Source organism: Corvus kubaryi, unplaced genomic scaffold (assembly GCF_017639235.1).
Source record: "Corvus kubaryi isolate FWS band 111438036 unplaced genomic scaffold, C.kubaryi_AGA036_p1.0 37353, whole genome shotgun sequence".
NCBI classification, from domain to species: domain Eukaryota; kingdom Metazoa; phylum Chordata; class Aves; order Passeriformes; family Corvidae; genus Corvus; species Corvus kubaryi.
This window is the reverse complement of record NW_024581115.1, coordinates 4,455,171-4,471,120: the sequence shown is the minus strand read 5'-3', so window position 1 is coordinate 4,471,120 and position 15,950 is coordinate 4,455,171. Positions and strand designations below refer to the sequence as shown.

At 52.4% G+C, this 15,950-nt stretch overlaps 1 protein-coding gene across 2 annotated transcripts in view; it reads right to left on the bottom strand.

Moving 5' to 3' along the window:
* MGAT5B (alpha-1,6-mannosylglycoprotein 6-beta-N-acetylglucosaminyltransferase B) overlaps positions 1-15,950 on the bottom strand; it is a 64,699-nt gene that overhangs the window by 16,716 nt on the left and 32,033 nt on the right. For both annotated transcript variants that reach the window (XM_042032660.1, XM_042032661.1), the window contains exons 4-8: positions 11,875-11,987; positions 10,793-10,866; positions 9,167-9,337; positions 8,213-8,377; positions 7,426-7,595 (exon numbers count right to left, since the gene is read on the bottom strand). In XM_042032660.1, the coding sequence (XP_041888594.1) occupies positions 7,426-7,595; positions 8,213-8,377; positions 9,167-9,337; positions 10,793-10,866; positions 11,875-11,987 (693 nt within the window). The remainder of the gene's footprint in view (positions 1-7,425; positions 7,596-8,212; positions 8,378-9,166; positions 9,338-10,792; positions 10,867-11,874; positions 11,988-15,950) is intronic.

Below are 15,950 nucleotides of genomic sequence, written 5' to 3'. Positions count from 1 at the left end.
CCCACAGCCCCGGGGCCCATCCCCTGAGGAGCACTTCTGTGAGGTCCTCACCCCTTGCCGAGCCCTTCAACATTTCCTCTATTAATCCCATGGCTGTTTCCAGAGGAAATCAATGCCTTTCCCATCCAGGGACACAATTATCAGAAGTATTTGCTCTCCAGTCTCTCACAGACATCAGAAGGGGCCACACAAAGCCAGAAATTTGTTGGATGTAAGAAATACGATAAAGGGCTCTTGGTCTGCTCCTGGCCACAGCTCCCTCTTCTTCTGAACCTGACCAGCTGGAAGATGCCCCTGCTCATTGCAGGGGTTTGGACCAGAAGACCTTTAAAAGGTCCCTCTGAACTCAGACTTTTCTATGATTCTGACGTGGTCCCAAGTCCTTGAATGCTGAGCACCAAGATCCTTCTTCCAGCCCCATCCCAACCTGACACCAGGGAAGGGTCACCCCAAACTCCTGACCATGACAGGGACTCTACAAAATGTGTAAATGTGGAACAACCTCGCTGGCCAAAGCCAGGAAAAGCAGAGAATTTCAATTTTAGACGAAGGGCTGCTTTTGCAGCTGCTGCATTGCTCTTGTCACAAGGAATCTCAGCATCAGCTCAGGGCAGCCTGGCCGGGGATGCTGCAGGGGGAACAAGTTGCAGTTTTGTCACTTTTATGCACAATTTTACACGACAGGACTGATTGGGAAGATGGCAGGAATAGAAAGGCTCTCACCTCTCACAGCCACCTCGGTACAATAAACAGGGCACCAAGGAGACTCAACCTCCTGGAAGGCTGAAGGGGAATTTTTAAACCAGGATTTTGTAGAGGTGGAATCTCTAAACATCACATTCACTCACACAGTGCTGCTTTTTCCTCAGACACCAGCCAAACAGTGATTTACACCAACCTGCACTGTGGTGGAACCAACCCATAAACCTTGTATTTAACTAAAAATCCCCAAACCATTACACTGTGCTTGCAGCACACGCCGTCCTCTAGCTGGTATGTGTCACACAAGCCACTGCACTACAAAGTAATCTGTAATTTAAGGAAGCCCTAACCAAGCTTGACGAGGGGCTGCAGGAGGCAGCAATTAGTGTAACTCACACTGAAGCCTCCAAAAACCTTCTCACCAAGTGGAGAGAGCAGGTCTGAGTCTCCCAGCTCCCGTCAGCACCGCAATCTGCCACACATCCCCTCTCCAGGTGCTCAGGACTTGCCACATCCATTTATACTCCCTGTGCCATGGCTGCATGGCTGGAATAGCTCTGAGAGCAGGAGCAGTGGCTTTGAGCAGAACGTCTCTTCATTTACCCCCCTTATCCTCCCTAAACACTTTATAACCACTGATTTTATTATTCCACTCATGCAAATCCAGCCTGCACCTCTTGGATGGGGGGTGGGGGGGGGGGGGGAATTTTTTTTTTATTCCTCCTTATTTAAACATTCTTTATTCAGGCTTTCATCATTTGCCAGTTAAGTCAACTAATTTTCTACTAAACCCAATTTCACTCATGGTTGGAGTGCAATTTCCCTGATTTTTCCTCATGCCATGTACTATTAATGGCGCTTGAAATTACGCAAATAAAATTGATGAGCGCAAACGCCGCCTTCGCCGCCAGCACAGCCCAAGGATCTGCTGTGGAATCACCCCCTCCCAGCTCCTGGAGGAACCTCCCAGACCAGAGCAGCCACGGGTGGTGACCAGCTCAGCACCTCTGGCTGGTGATCCAGGGGCTCACTCCATCCCACATCCCGGATCAGAGCATCGCCTGAGCCCTCGCTCTTCTCTGGGAGGGAGCAGCCGAAGCGGCTCCAATCCAAGTGGATGCCGAGCTCGCCTCTCCGCCAGCTGCCTCCACCAGCTGTGCCTACTCCAGAATAAATCTCCAGCAGCTTCTTGTCCTGCTATTTTCCTCTTAGAGGTACTTTAATCAGCCAGGGGACCGTCCCCTCCCCGGGCGCGGTGCAGGCGCTCTGGAGTCAGATGACTGCGGGGTTATCTTTACATCCCATTGACCTATTTACAAATTAACCCAGTGTTTCTCTCCACGTTATCACTCCTGGTGCTGAGAAGCCCGGCACTAAATGGATCCCGTGGGCATCTCCTGGAAGCCTGGGCCAATATTCTGTATTATATTTAATTGCATCTTCTCTGCCCGCATCTGCTGCCATCAGCAAGGCTGAGAACAGAGCAGAGCTCCTGTCCTCGCTACTCCCTCACCCTCTCCAAGTCTGCAAGAGCCCAGCAGGCACAGGGATGTTGTTATCCAGGGATGAAAGGTGCCAGAGCCAGCTCCCAGGGGTCTGTGACAACCCCATCACAATCAACAAGTGCAAATCTAAGCCCAGGACATGAACATCCTACTGCCTGCCCTCTGCTCCCAGCTCTTCCCCCTGCTGGAACGAACACTCACTAGAAATGAGGATTTCCAAGCAATTTCAGCATGATTTTTAAGCCACCTGCAATGGTTTCACTTTCACAAGGTGCGCCTGGCCCATCATTGATCTTGTATGACACAGCCCTACTCATCCAGGGGGGAAGTTCAGCAATCCATTTATTTATTTCCAAGACCCAGAGGTGCACAGGAGGGTGCCAGAACAAACAATTCTTTCTGGTCACAGATTCAGCAAATAGTGAAGAAACTTCCCAGGAAAGGAGAAATAAATACTTGGATTCCTTCAGGGAGCAGCAGAAACTGAGCACTCACATGGGACAGAAGGGCTGTTCTCCTGCTGCCCCAGCTGCTCCAGCAGCTCCAAAAAAGGGAAGAAATTCTTCCCTGTGAGGGTGGTGAGACCCTGGCAGAGGCTGCCCAGAGAAGCTGTGGCTGCCCCATCCCTGGGAGTGTCCAAGGCCAGGTTGGACTCGAGTACCGGGAGCACCCGATGTTCATTAAAGGCTGAAGGTTCCTCCTCACCAGTGCAGAGCTGATCAGTCCCACAGCCTTTCCATGCAGCTCCATCAGGATCACACAGAACCGGCCACTTCTGGCTGTTTCCACAAGCAGTTCCTGTCTCTCCCACACAACAGCAGGACTGGTTTTGCCAGCTGGCGAGGGGAGTGAAGCCAGAGCCTGGGCATGGCACAGGTTTTCATGTGAACAGATGCAAGACGGAAAGATGGCTTTTATCTGCCAGGAGATAATTAGAAATGTGCTTTCTGGACATTGTGTTTCCATCTGAACAGCCCTTTTTGCAGCCTGAGCACACCTCGGTGAGTGTGGAAAGGGCAGGGAAATTGCAGCTCTCGCTGCACTCCCAGGCACTGAGAGGAGAGTGGGGGCAGTGGGAGCAGAGCCTCGTCCCACCACAGCTCCGAGGTTCCACCCCAGCACAGGGAGGGTGGCTCAGCACCCAAACCCCACGCTGGCCACAGCAGGGAAAGGGCTGCCAGCATGGGATCCAGGCACGTGCTTCAAATCCAGCGCTTTGCCAGCACTGGAATTAAGAGTCCAGAACTTGACACAGGAGCAATTAAGCTCCGGGAACGCTTTGAAAGCCCTGACCCCATGAGGCATCAAATCCCATTTTCTTCGACTTTCTGTCCTGCTTTATGAGCAGTTAATTTCGAGGGGACAATTGCAAAAATCACCTTTCAGTGTCCCCAAGATTGATGGTGCCCAGCAACTCACAGCTCTGCGGCCCCTTCTCCCCCAGTCTCTCCCTCAGCCCCAGAAAAGCAGCTGGACCTGCCAACATGACCACTCCCATGGCTTAAGGATGAGGGTAGGAGCTGGGTCTTCCAGGAGTGCCCATTGTGCTGCTTCTCCTGGGGAAAAAGGCTGAGAGGATCCTTCCTGCCTCACCCCAGGGCACAGATGCTCCAGAGGAAAAGCCTGGGTTTATTAAAGCTTTTTTTGCCGGCACAGCCATTGCTCCAAAGTGCTGCTTGTAATTTTCCAGCATCTACTCATGAGCTGCCTCATTAACAACCCAGCTCAGAGCTTTCAGGCACTTCCCACTCCTCCCCTAGCAAGCAAGCAACAACACCAACACTGGCCTGGATTCTCACCTCCCTGAAAGCACTTTTGGCCTACCAACACAGCACAAGGGGTCTTCAGCAAGAATCAAGTGTTGGCGTTCAGATTTGGGATGTTTCTTCCCTCCCCGCTTCAAGACAAGGCTCAAAAAGCTGCTGGCTGCCCACCCAGCACAAATCTCGGAGAGAAAACAGTTCCTGGCTCCCTGCTCCAGCTCGGCAGTTTGTTTTCTTTCTGGGAAGATGCACATAGAAACACGGAATGGTTTGGGTTGGAAGGGAGCTGATAACCCTGGGTTTCACCCCTTGCCTCTCCAGAGGCACCAGAAGCAGCTCACAAATTCACTGGGAGTTCAAAGGAGAACAAACACCTGCACTTAGTTCAACTACAGGAGAAAAAATAGCCCCTGGTAAGACTCGGCAGTGGAACTCACAGATCTTTGAAGTCTATAGTGGGTAAAAGATAACCCAAATAAACTGGCCCTGGAAAACCAGGGCTGAGCTCCACGGCTGTGATCTCAGACCTCACAGGGACATTTGGGCAGGGCTGAGCTGAGCCAGGGGTGAAGCCTGCAGATTCCCAGAGCTCCTAATCTTTGTTCCAGATTAGCACTGGTCCCTAAACCAGAGGAAGAACCATTTGACACCCCTGCCCCTCACTGCTGGGCAGGGAGGGCTGCCCAGCACACACGGTCACACTCCCAACCTGTTGTCACCGCCAGCTCTCCATCACCAGCTTTTTTGACCAGGGTGTCACTTCTCCTCCTTCATTTTCCTGATCCTCAACACTCCAGACCCAATCCAGACCACCTCCAAGCACTGCTGCATTGCAATCAATACAGATGCTAATCATGAACAGCTCTCAGATAACCACTGGCTGAAGTGTATGCAGACAAATCTTCCAGCGATCCCTTGCCAGTGATCAATATGCACAGAAAAATCAGCTCAGAAATGTGAAGAGCCAAAAAAAACAAACCAGGACAGAGGTTAATCTGTGCTGAATAATTTATGCGCTCCAGCGAAGGCCTTGCTGGACAGGAGCAGCTACAACTCCCAGCCATGAAAGGAGCAGGGGTTGCCAAAGAAAAACACACAAGGATGGATTCAACGTTTCACACTGCTGGAGCAAAATATCCCCAAACCCACCCCCCACTGGTGCCTGTCCTGCTGCAAGGCCAGCAAGAAACACCCAGGATGGGAGAGGACAAATTCAGGCCCAGTCTAGAGAGAGGCAAAGCTTTGCTACTTCAGGAGGGTGCAGGGGGCAGGAGGGATAAGGAATCAGAGTGCCTGGGCTGCCCCTTCCCCAGTGACACAGATTCAGCTTTGCTGCATCCCTGCAGACCAGCTCCAGCCCTTTGTGCATCCCTGGCTCTCTGAACTCCTGCCCAAAGGTGGCTACACATAAAACCCCCTCCAGGCTTTAAGGAAGAGCCCGAGATCAAATATTAGCACAACTCAGGACTAATTACACATGTTCTGCTAAGCCTCCCACTTGCTCGTGGTGAGGCAAAAGCTTTTCCCAGCACTCCTTAGAGCCTCCAGCCCAGCAGCAGGGATGCTGCTGAGAGATCTGCAGGACTGCTGGCACCACTCGGTCCTCCCCTGGGGCAGAACCTCTGCCCCCCTTGGGACACCCACATGAACCCATCTCTTGATGGGCTGCAGGAGGGTGCCAGTGGTGACCCTCCCAGCACTGGGCTTGGTCTCCAAAGGGACAGAGGGGACACGGCTCCAGCCCCAGGTCCTGCCTCTGCTCGCCCCAGCCCATCAATATGAAAGTGAGCTCTCAATGTGGTGTCCAGCATTTAAAAGGACTCCAAAGCCAGGCAGAGGACACATGCTCGGGGAGGTGGGGATGGTTTCTGGGACACAGAGAAGGGCAAGATGTGCAGCCCCAGCCCGGCTCGCTCGCTTCCCATCTCAGCTACGAGGGGGAAGAGAAGAGCTGCTGTTCCCAGGCATCCCAAGGGCCACATCCAAATCCGCGTCAGAAGAGGTGTTCTCATCACTGCAAGTGGGGTGGAAGCTCCCAGGCTTCTGGGAAAGGGGGAATCCTACAGGGAGCAGGGCAGCTGTCACCTGAGTCACTCGCAGAGAGAAACGGGTGCAGCAAAACCACCCCTTGAGACTCCGACAGCTCCTTCCCCTCCCTAAACCACCACCACGAGGTTCGTCATTGAAAAACACAAACAAGAGCCACACAACAACAACAACAACACGACCCTGCCAGCCATTAACTCCTTTCATCCTTCAGTACACGGGTATTATTTAGCGCGTCATTCCCGCCTCTTTGAGAGGATGCTGCCTCTTGCATTAGGACCAGGATGATTTTTTTGAGCTAATTAGTTAGGAGCTAATTCTGTTCATTAATTCTGAATGCTGCAGGGGCTGGGCTGGAGGTTTTTTGTTGTTTTTCTCCAGGATTGTTGGTTTTTTTCACTCCCTTTTCAGCATGGCTCATTATGTGGCCGATGCTGGTTTAGCGTCTCCCAAAGCCTGCCCAGTCCCCGAGGCAGCTTCAGGCCTTCTTGATTTATAACCCATCTAATTTGCAATTTCCCTGGTACTTGCCCTCCACTCGGGATGTCTCAAAGGAGGTGAGCAAAGCTTATGAGGTGACAGAAGGCAGCAGTGTCAGCCCAGTAATAACAGAACTGCATCAGCAGAGAGGAGCAGGGCACACTGTTAGCTTCTCCCTCTTACTCTTCCCATCTAATATTGGTCCCTCTTGGACACTCTCACCCTGTGTTGCCCCATATCCCATGGCAGAGAAAGCCCATCCCTCTGTGGGAAGTGCCTCCAGCAGCAGCAAATCCCCCCACAGGTCCGCAAGTCGCTCCCAGCACCTCTTGAGGAGGGACAACTTGGGGGCCACCACCCCCTGCAAGAGATGCAGGTTCCACTTTGGCAGCCCCCCAGCTGCTTGCCTTGTGGTGGAGGAGGGAGGAAGAGGAAGAGGAAGAGGAAGAGGAAGAGGAAGAGGAAGAGGAAGGAGGCAGGCACAGTTTCTGCTCAAACAACACCAGCAAAGCCCCAGGGGTAGGGTGCAGCCATGCAGGGTGGGAAGAGCCAGCGACCTGCAGGACACCTGCATCCTGCAGCCATGTGGCCACCAGCCCAGCAGAGAGCATCCCTGGGCAATGGGGTGGGAAAGGGAGCTTTCCTGTGGCCAGCTCCAGGCAGGTGACAGGGGACAGGTGATGCATCGGCTCGGATCCAGCGCCGGGGCCACAGGGCGCATGTCCACATCAGCCCCATGCAAAGCATCACTTTTCCCCAGTCCTTCCCACTGTCCTGGGACGTAGAAGGGATGAGATCTCTCCTAGGCATGATGCTGGTGGTACAGTACAGCACCAGCACTGTCTGAGATGCAGGTGGGCAAAGAGCCACCCCCAGCCTTTTCAGACCTCGTGCTTTCACCCAAGACCTCGATGCAACCCAGCACCCACCTCTGCAGCTCCTTCAGGGAGACCGTGACCCTCAGGCTGTGTCCCAGCACGAAGAGGGCAGCCAGGATGTCAGCCCACTGCACCATCTCACCCAGGGGGCCTCCCTTCAGCACCCGTGGGCTGAAAACGTCCCCTGACTCCTCTGTCAGGAAGCCAATATGGATCAAGATCTGCAGGGACAAGCAGAGGGGTCAGCACTAGGGAAAGGGACAATTTGGGTTTTCCAGCCCAGAATGACTTATGGTCCGTGATTCCCTCCAGCTCCTTTGCAGGCTGTAATTATTCATGGAGCTCAGTCGGGTGTGCAGATAAAAGATCTATGTCCAGTTAGCACAGAGCCAGTGGTCAGAGCTTGGCAGCTCCCTTTGACTGCCACTCTGTGTCCCAGGCTCGTGTTCTCCATGTCCATCCCAGTCTGAACCACAGACTAGAGCTGGATTTCCTGGCACACAGGGGCCAAAGGAGAAGGTACACAGAAATACCAACAGGAGGGCCAGGAACCTCAGCTTATCCTCAGAGGAGACCTGTCAGACTCCAATGGCAGCTGGACACCATCACCACCCACCAGCACCCGTCTCCAAAATCCACCCCCATTGTTCAGCAACACCAGTCCTGCCACATCCCAAATGCCTGTGGACTCATATCCATGGACAACAGACCGCCCCTGCAGACCCATGTGCTTCCATAAATGAATTTTCCTCCTGGCTCGCTCCCATCCCAGCTGTCCCCACTCCCCGTGTCCCCAAGGGCTCATCTCCCCCGTGTGTTCCCTGAGAACCCCCCGTACGTGTTTCTGGTCCCTGTGCCGCCCCGCCAGCTTCTGCTCGAGGCGCCGCGCCGCCCGCAGCCACTGCTGGGCCAGGTGCCGGATCCTCTTCTTCATGAAGCTCAGGGACTCCTTGCCCGTGCCAATGAGCTCCAGCAGGCGAGCCAGGTCCCTCCGGAAAGCTGCCTAGGGAAGGAGCACGCTCTGCACAGTGAGTGTAGGGAAAGCGGGCGCCAGAGGCACCCCTGGGCTGCCCCGCAGCCTGGGCGAGGTTTGTCCATCTCAGCAGAGGTGCTCTGAGCCCTTCGCGCTCCCCCGGAGCCGTCACAGCTCCTCCACTTCGTGCCCCAAATCCCAGAGGCCCCACTGCACCCAGAGCATCTCATGAGAACCCGGATTCCTCAGCAGAGGAAAGGCACGGACATGCTGGAGTGGGTCCAGAGGAGGCCACAAAAATGATCAGAGGGTGAAGCATCTCTGCTGTGGAGACAGGCTGAGGGAGCTGGGGGTGTTCAGCCTGGACAAGAGAAGGCTCCAGAGAGATCTTCTTGCAGGCTTTCGATACTTACAGGGGCTTATAAAAAGATAGGCACAGACTTTTTAGCAGGGCCTGTTGCAACAGGACAAGGAGTGACGCCTTAAACTAAAAGAGAGTTGATCCAGACAGGATATAAAGAAGAAACTTTTCATGGTGAGGGTGATAAAACACTGGCACAAGTTGCAAAGAGACGTGGTGGATGCTCCATCCCTTGAAACATTCAAGGCCAGGTTGGGCAGGGCTTGGAACACCCTGTTCTACTGGAAGGCGTCCCTGCCCATAAAGATCCCGTCCAACCCCAACCATCCTGTGGTTCCATGAAAACCAGAGAGGCATCACGGCCCTGCTGACACTGGATGTTTATTTCTGGCAGCCTTGATGCCGATGCCTCTCCCCAAGCCCCTGGCCCAGCAGAAGCCAGGCTGGGCCCACCTTACCTGTGCCCGGGGCGGCACCGGCGGCGAGGGCACTGCCACCGTCCGGTTTCGCCAGGGCAGGGGCGGGCAGAACCACTCGACCTCGCTGAGGTAGATGAGGAAGGAGCACTCGGTGCCGTCCACTCCAAAAAACGCATAGCAGGGGTCAGAGGTCCAGCGGGCCCTCATCCACTGCAAGGGGCAAAGAAACACGTGGGGCTCATGGGGGAGACGTGACCGCCCTCCCAGCTGCCCCTGCTATGGAAAACCTCTGTTCTCCACCCCCTTTCTCTGTCTGGGAGATAAAAATGAAGTGCAGAGGGTGAAGAAAAGGGCTGCAAACCCAGCCCCAGTGCCACGGGGCTGATGTTCACCCACTCTGCCTCCCACTCAGTGCCTCCAGGGGATGTGGGGCAGAGGAAGAGCCAGGAGGGTTTGCTGGGGGCTCCCTGAGTTTCTAGCACTGGTTCCAGCCTTCCCTGGGGGCACAGCCATAAATCCCCAGGAAATGATGCACCACAGGGATTTCTTCTGGCTGGCTTTGCTGGGGAGCTGCTGATCTCATCGCCCCTGGAGCAGCAGGGCAGGGAGACAGATCTGCCAGCAGTCCCCAGGGATGATTTCACATGGAGGAGAATAACCAGGGACCAGAGCAATGATTTATCATCCCCCACTAGGGCTCTTGCCAGCCTCTTCCTAATTCAACTACAAAAACAAATCTGCTCAGGGACAGGTTGCTGTGCCCAATCTGTAAAGCACAGCCATCACCAGGAGGGGAGATGGGATTACAGCCTTCCACAATTGCATTACATCCTGAATTTACTCAAATCGTGGAAGGAAAGGGTAGCTAACACCCATGGAAGAGAAAAATCCAGCCCCTCCATATCATTTTCTTACACCCTTCAACATCTGTTCAGGGAGACTCGGCCCTGCAGAAGCCTGAGCTTGAAGCAGGTTGGGAAGAGGAGGGAAAAGGGTGATGCTTTTAATTAGCTGATGTAAATAAGCTCTCTGACAAAGCCATCATGCTCTGGGCCAAGTGCCAGGCAGCATTCCGGTGTAAAGAGCAGGCTGGGTCAGGCAGGACATCCGATTTGAGATGGAGGTCCTGGCCACCTGAACGAGGTGCTGCTCTGGGCAGTGCTGGGCTTATTCCCCGGGCACCAGGGAATGTTCAGCATGACAGAGCTTCCTCCTCACTGTGCTTCTGGCATTAAACACACAAACTGCAGGCAGGGTGGTCTCACAGCTGATTCTGTGGCTTCAGTGCTTTGTACCACTCCAGCTAAAGGTACATTGGGGGTGGGTATTACTGGGGAAAGAGTCCTGTTTCTGTAGCACAGGCTGCCAGAGAAGGTTGGACACCTCCCTCGTGTTTTCTCCTCACAGCACAGCCCTGCTTTGCTTTCCACACCTTTGGCTCTGCTCCTCCTCCTTCAAGGGGCTGCACCTTTCCAATATTAACAAACATTTTATTCTGGAAAACATCCCCTGACCCCATTGCCCTTCCCAGTTTAATCCTCAGGGTCACTGCTCAGGGCCGTTCCCTTCCCTTCCCTTCCCTTCCCTTCCCTTCCCTTCCCTTCCCTTCCCAGCAGCTTCCATCCCAGGTGGAGACCCTCTCCCAGACAGGGAACCCCAACTCACCTCCACCTTCCCTGCACAGTCGGGGTACTTGGGGTCCCTGGGCACCTCACACTGATCCCTCCTGCCTTCCATCACTGCAGAGAGACAATTTGGGGATGGAGAGAGCTGGGACATGACAGTGGAGCATCTAGAAATGCTGGGATGGGATGGGATGGGATGGGATGGGATGGGATGGGATGGAATGGGATGGGATGGGGCTGGCAGCCCCCAAGCATGTTCACTGGTGCCACAGCTGGGCTGGCAGACAGCCCCATCCCACTGGATAGAGCAGGACATCAAGACATAAAGCATCTTCAGCATCCTTCCCAAATCAGGGAGGAAACAGAGGAAGCCACCCTGCTTCAATGCCAGGAATGTTCCCCTTCCCTGAATCTCAGCAGGTCGATTTCCAGCACTTCCCTGTGCCCTCTGCCTGGTCCAGACCCCAAGTCCCGCCTATCCCCACTCCTGTCAGCAGGCTGCAGGATCTAGGGAAATACTTGACAGCCTTTATGCTGTAAACTTGCAAGAAAAACTGTCCTGCTGAGCTGCTGGAAGAAGACTCAACCCCCAAAGTGAGTTCCAGAATAAGCCACAAAGTGGCTAAAAAGGCAACAGGATCTTTTCTCCCTCTGTGATTGGGTCAATAAAAGCCACCACCCCTCCTCTAAGCCCTCCTCTGCCCATGACTGAAAAGCATGAGGTGCAAGAGGCAATGGAAGGATCTTCTGCCTAAACCCCAAGGACCACGCAGCCATGTGGAGAAACATCTGGAGAGCCCAGCGGCACTCCCAGCAGTACCACAGTGGGATGGGAATGCCTCTCCTGGTGCTGAATCCCAGCCCCTGTGCATTTGGATCCAAACCACCAAATTTTTCTACCCAGGTGCTTCTGCTGGCACTGCTCCTCACCTTTAATTTTGCATTTAATTCCCTGGCATCCATTCCTGACAGCCATTCAGATTTGTTACCACTCGTCCCCCTGGCAGGCACAAGTTTTCCAAGGAAGCCAGCCTCAGACCAGCAATCCATTCCCAGCATTTTTACCAAATTTTTCATGGTTGGATGTGTGTTTGGAGCGTGGGGACCCCCAAGGACACTCACCTTTCCCATTCAGGAGGCTGTTCCGGAGAATCTGATCCACTTTTATTGCAATGTCCGACACGTTCTGAGCTATGGCCTGGATCCTCTCCATCAACCCAGCTGCTGGCTGGAACCTGGGAAAGAAACCAAATTAACCCTGAGAACTTGGTGTCTCCCAGTGGTGACACTCAGAGGTGCTCTGAGCGAAATCCATGCCCTTGGAAGCTGCCAGCAGGTTGAACTTAGCTCCAGGATGAAACATGGGAGCACCTGGTGCAGCATTTAACAGGCAAAGAAGCCGCTGCCTTCCAGGAGGTTTGATTGAAAACCTACTTAAATCAGTATTTATACCTCTTCTGCCATTTTCTGCAGTGTGCTGATAAACACGGATCCACCTGTGCATTTTATGCAGGGAAATATTAAATAGTCTGGCAAAAAAAAAAAGTTTTTTCTTATTTCAGATGTGCTGTGTTCGAAAATCCTCTGCTGTGATTATTGGCCTTGAGGTGCACATAGGAAGCTGTGCTGGGGAGAAAAAACAAAGGAGAAAAAGAATAAAAATACAGGAAAAAGAAGGTAAACCCAAGGAGGGAGGGGGGAGCTTGTGGGCTTGGAGCAGAGTGATGAAAAGCACACAGGACACGTGGATGTCCTGAGCCAGCCCATCCACCGAAGATGGGGATCAGCTTCTCCTCCCGAGTAACAAGTGATAGGACAAGACAAAACAGCTTCAAGTTGCACCTGAGGAGGTTTAGATTGGATATCAGGAAAAATTTCTTCACTGAAAGCGAGGCCAGGCATTGGAACAGCATGCCCAGGGAAGCGGCGGAATCACCATCTCTGGAAGCATCCCAAAAACATGCAGATGTGGTTCTTAGGGACATGGTTTAGTGATGGGCTTGGCAGTGCTGGGTTAATGGTTGGACTCCATGATATCAGAGGTGTTTTCCAACCTCAGTGATTCTGAGATTCAGCTGAGTGGATTTCCAGGACCCCAACAAGGAGCAGCAGTGAGGGCTGTGCAGGGACAGGGAGCTGGGGCGGCATCGAGAGCACGGCAGGAGCCGGGGCTGAGCTGGGGATTGCAGCCCCAGCAAAGCCCACAGGCACCTTCCCACCAAGGCTTGAGGTCAGATCCCACCAGCTTGGGTAGCTGCATGTGGTTGCATGGAATCAAACCTGGAATCAACACTGTCCTGTGTGAACAGCCCCATTAACCTCAGCCAAGGAACACGTTGTGTGCACAGGGAAACAGAGCCCTGTAAAGAGGCCGGGTGTCCATTAAAACCTGGTGTCACCTGGAAAAGGGCAAAGACAACTCCATCCATCAGCAGTGGTGCCCTGCCAGGCTTGACAAGGAGCAAGCCCTCCCCCTCCAACACCTCTGCTGCCACTTCCACCACAAACAGCCACCACATCTGGATGAGTTATCCCAGTAAATAACTTCCCCTTCTGCAGCGTTCGGGTCGTAAGTTTTCCCTCCCGCTGCCGCCGAGGTCGTTAGGATACAAGGGAATGTCACACGCAGTGAGCAAAACCAAAAGGGCTACCTTGAATGCTCGTGGCACAAAAAATACGTGCTGATGTCAGGTCCTTCGTGGTGAAGTTTTATGTTTGTTCTCCAGCAGATCAGTGAACCCGAAGGCTGGGATTTAAAGTACCTCTGTCCTCAAGGCTAAAAAAATCCTGGTTTTATGAACCGACACTGCTTCAGTTGTTGATTTAAAGTCCATTTGCCAGCAGCGAGCAGCCCACATTTTTCCTTCTGGCATGGTTTACAACCATCAATATTCAGGCTGCAAATCTCCACAGGGAGCCACTGATCTTGGGCTTTTAAGAAATAATAATTAAATGCAGAGGACACCGTTGCCCCCGAGTCACTTCCAACCTTTGCAGAGAATAAACCCCAGGTATCCTGCTGTAACTGCTGCAGCAGGGAGGCTGCTCGTGAGGCCCTGGGAAAACATGGGCACAAAAATAACCTGAGATAAGCTCAGCTTGTCAGCATGGTTCTGAGGAGATAAAATTGTCCTGGTCTGAAAGCTTGAAAACCCCCATTTCTGCAACCCTTTTTCCACCAGCAAGCAGCCATCAGACCCTACAGGTGATGAAGAGGCACTCAGTAAATACGTGGGTGGGCAATTTAGGAGGAAACATCACATGGATGCAGTGAATTTAGACCCAGTGAGCCCAAACTCCTGTTTTCAACAGCAAAAGGATGTGGGCTTGATGAAGATGCTCCCCAGGTTTCTCCATCACTCATGGCAAGGAGAGAGGATGACCACAGCCATTGCTCTCACTCTTCAGAGCACTTAGATTACCCCACAGTCTGGCTTCTTCCTCTTCCCAGAATCTATCCCAATCCTCACTCGCTCCCAAACACCCAAGGAACTGGGTGAGCCTCAAAAATCAGCAGAAACCTCAGGCCCCACCTTCTCACTGATGACGTCCAGACCTCAGCTCAGCCAGAGCTGAGCACTGGGCAGCCACGAAAACACTCTAACAAAAACCAGGATCGTTATCCTAAATAAATGGCTTTCTTCCAGCTCAGCCTGAGTCCTGCCAGGCGGCCACAGTGCTGGTGGCAGAGCTGGCCCAGGCTCTGTGCCAGCTTGCCCAGCTCTTGTGAAGCTACAACTGCTCCCCAAACAAAGAGATTTCACCTCAAAGCCCTTAGATAGAAAATGTATTTCTGAGCATCACACTCCAGTCCTCCAAACAAGCCATGAGCATCACAAGGCTTTCCCCAAAACCCAGAGGATTACTGGACAGTGACACTAAAAATGCCCACTGTGACTCTTGGAACATATGAAAGGAGAGGGAGAAAGGTGGAAAAGCCCCTTCAAAACACAGAACCAGGCTCAGACCTCCCATGCTCCTCACCCTTGCACACCCTTGTGACTCTGAGCAAGGGATTTGATGCCACGCTCCCAAGCTGAGAGCACTGACAGGTCCCAGTGTTTGTATCTGCTGGGTAACAAGGCCATCACTGGAGCAGCAAACTTCATGTAAGGCATTAAGGGGGTGACAAGCAGGTTAAACATAAGTTACATCAGCTATCAGCACAGCGATTTGTCACCCAGGAAGGAGACAGGAAAATAAGGCATTTAAAGGAAAATCTCCAATGGGTAAAGGTTCTGTGTGCCTCGTAGGAGTTCGATGCCTTGTTCCCACTAACTGGAGACACCAGCCAGGTCAAGGTAAGAGGTTTATTCTGCTCAAAGATAGCTCAGCAGAGCAGGAATATCCCACCAGATGCTTGTATCCAAGCCAGGATGCCAGCACAGCCCCTGCCAGCCCAGCGGGAAAAAAATCTCCTTTCTTCCAGCACCACCACTAGCCAGGGAGCAGCTTTTTGCCTTTTCCCTTCTTGCTTTTTAAATTTTTCCATAGCGACACTCTAAATGCCACCAAAATGTGCTGGCACTGCGCCAGCTATTGAAACTGCACTAAATTGCCACGGCTTTTCTAGAACAATTTTTTCCCTGGGACCTTAAAACCGTTTACTACAGCAAATACAGTACTTTTACTCCTGACCATCAATATTGATTTCGTCTTTATTATTTTCAGATTTATATTTCCCCGTGTTGATTAACATTCAGATCACACCGTGCCTTATAATGCTCTGTATACAGTATTCATCTCCTTTCAAAAACTGCTATTAAGATGTATCTTTCCCCACTGACAGATCATTTGCCATAGAATATAGCCGGAGGGTGGGTTTTCTGTCACTTTTTTATGCATTAATTTGGTTCCCTTCACTTTGCTCTTGTCCCCAACTCGGCAGCACCAGCTCGGATTCAGCCTGTTTATCCCTTTACAAGCCACTGTATTTTTATTGCCTTTTATACAAGTGGCATTATGAAAAGATGAATCTCTTTCTCTTTGTGTGTTGTCTTCATAATACAAGCCCTAAACATATTTGCTTGCTCATCTGATATTTCTTGCTATTAACTGGTGAAAGCCATAGCTTTGGGAAGACCAATACAGATGGAGAAAAGCAGATGTTCTGAAGATAATACCTCAACAAATTCAGCATTTGCACAGAGCAGTTTACCAAAGGATTTCCACTCGCTCACTCCAGCCTGTGCTGCCAT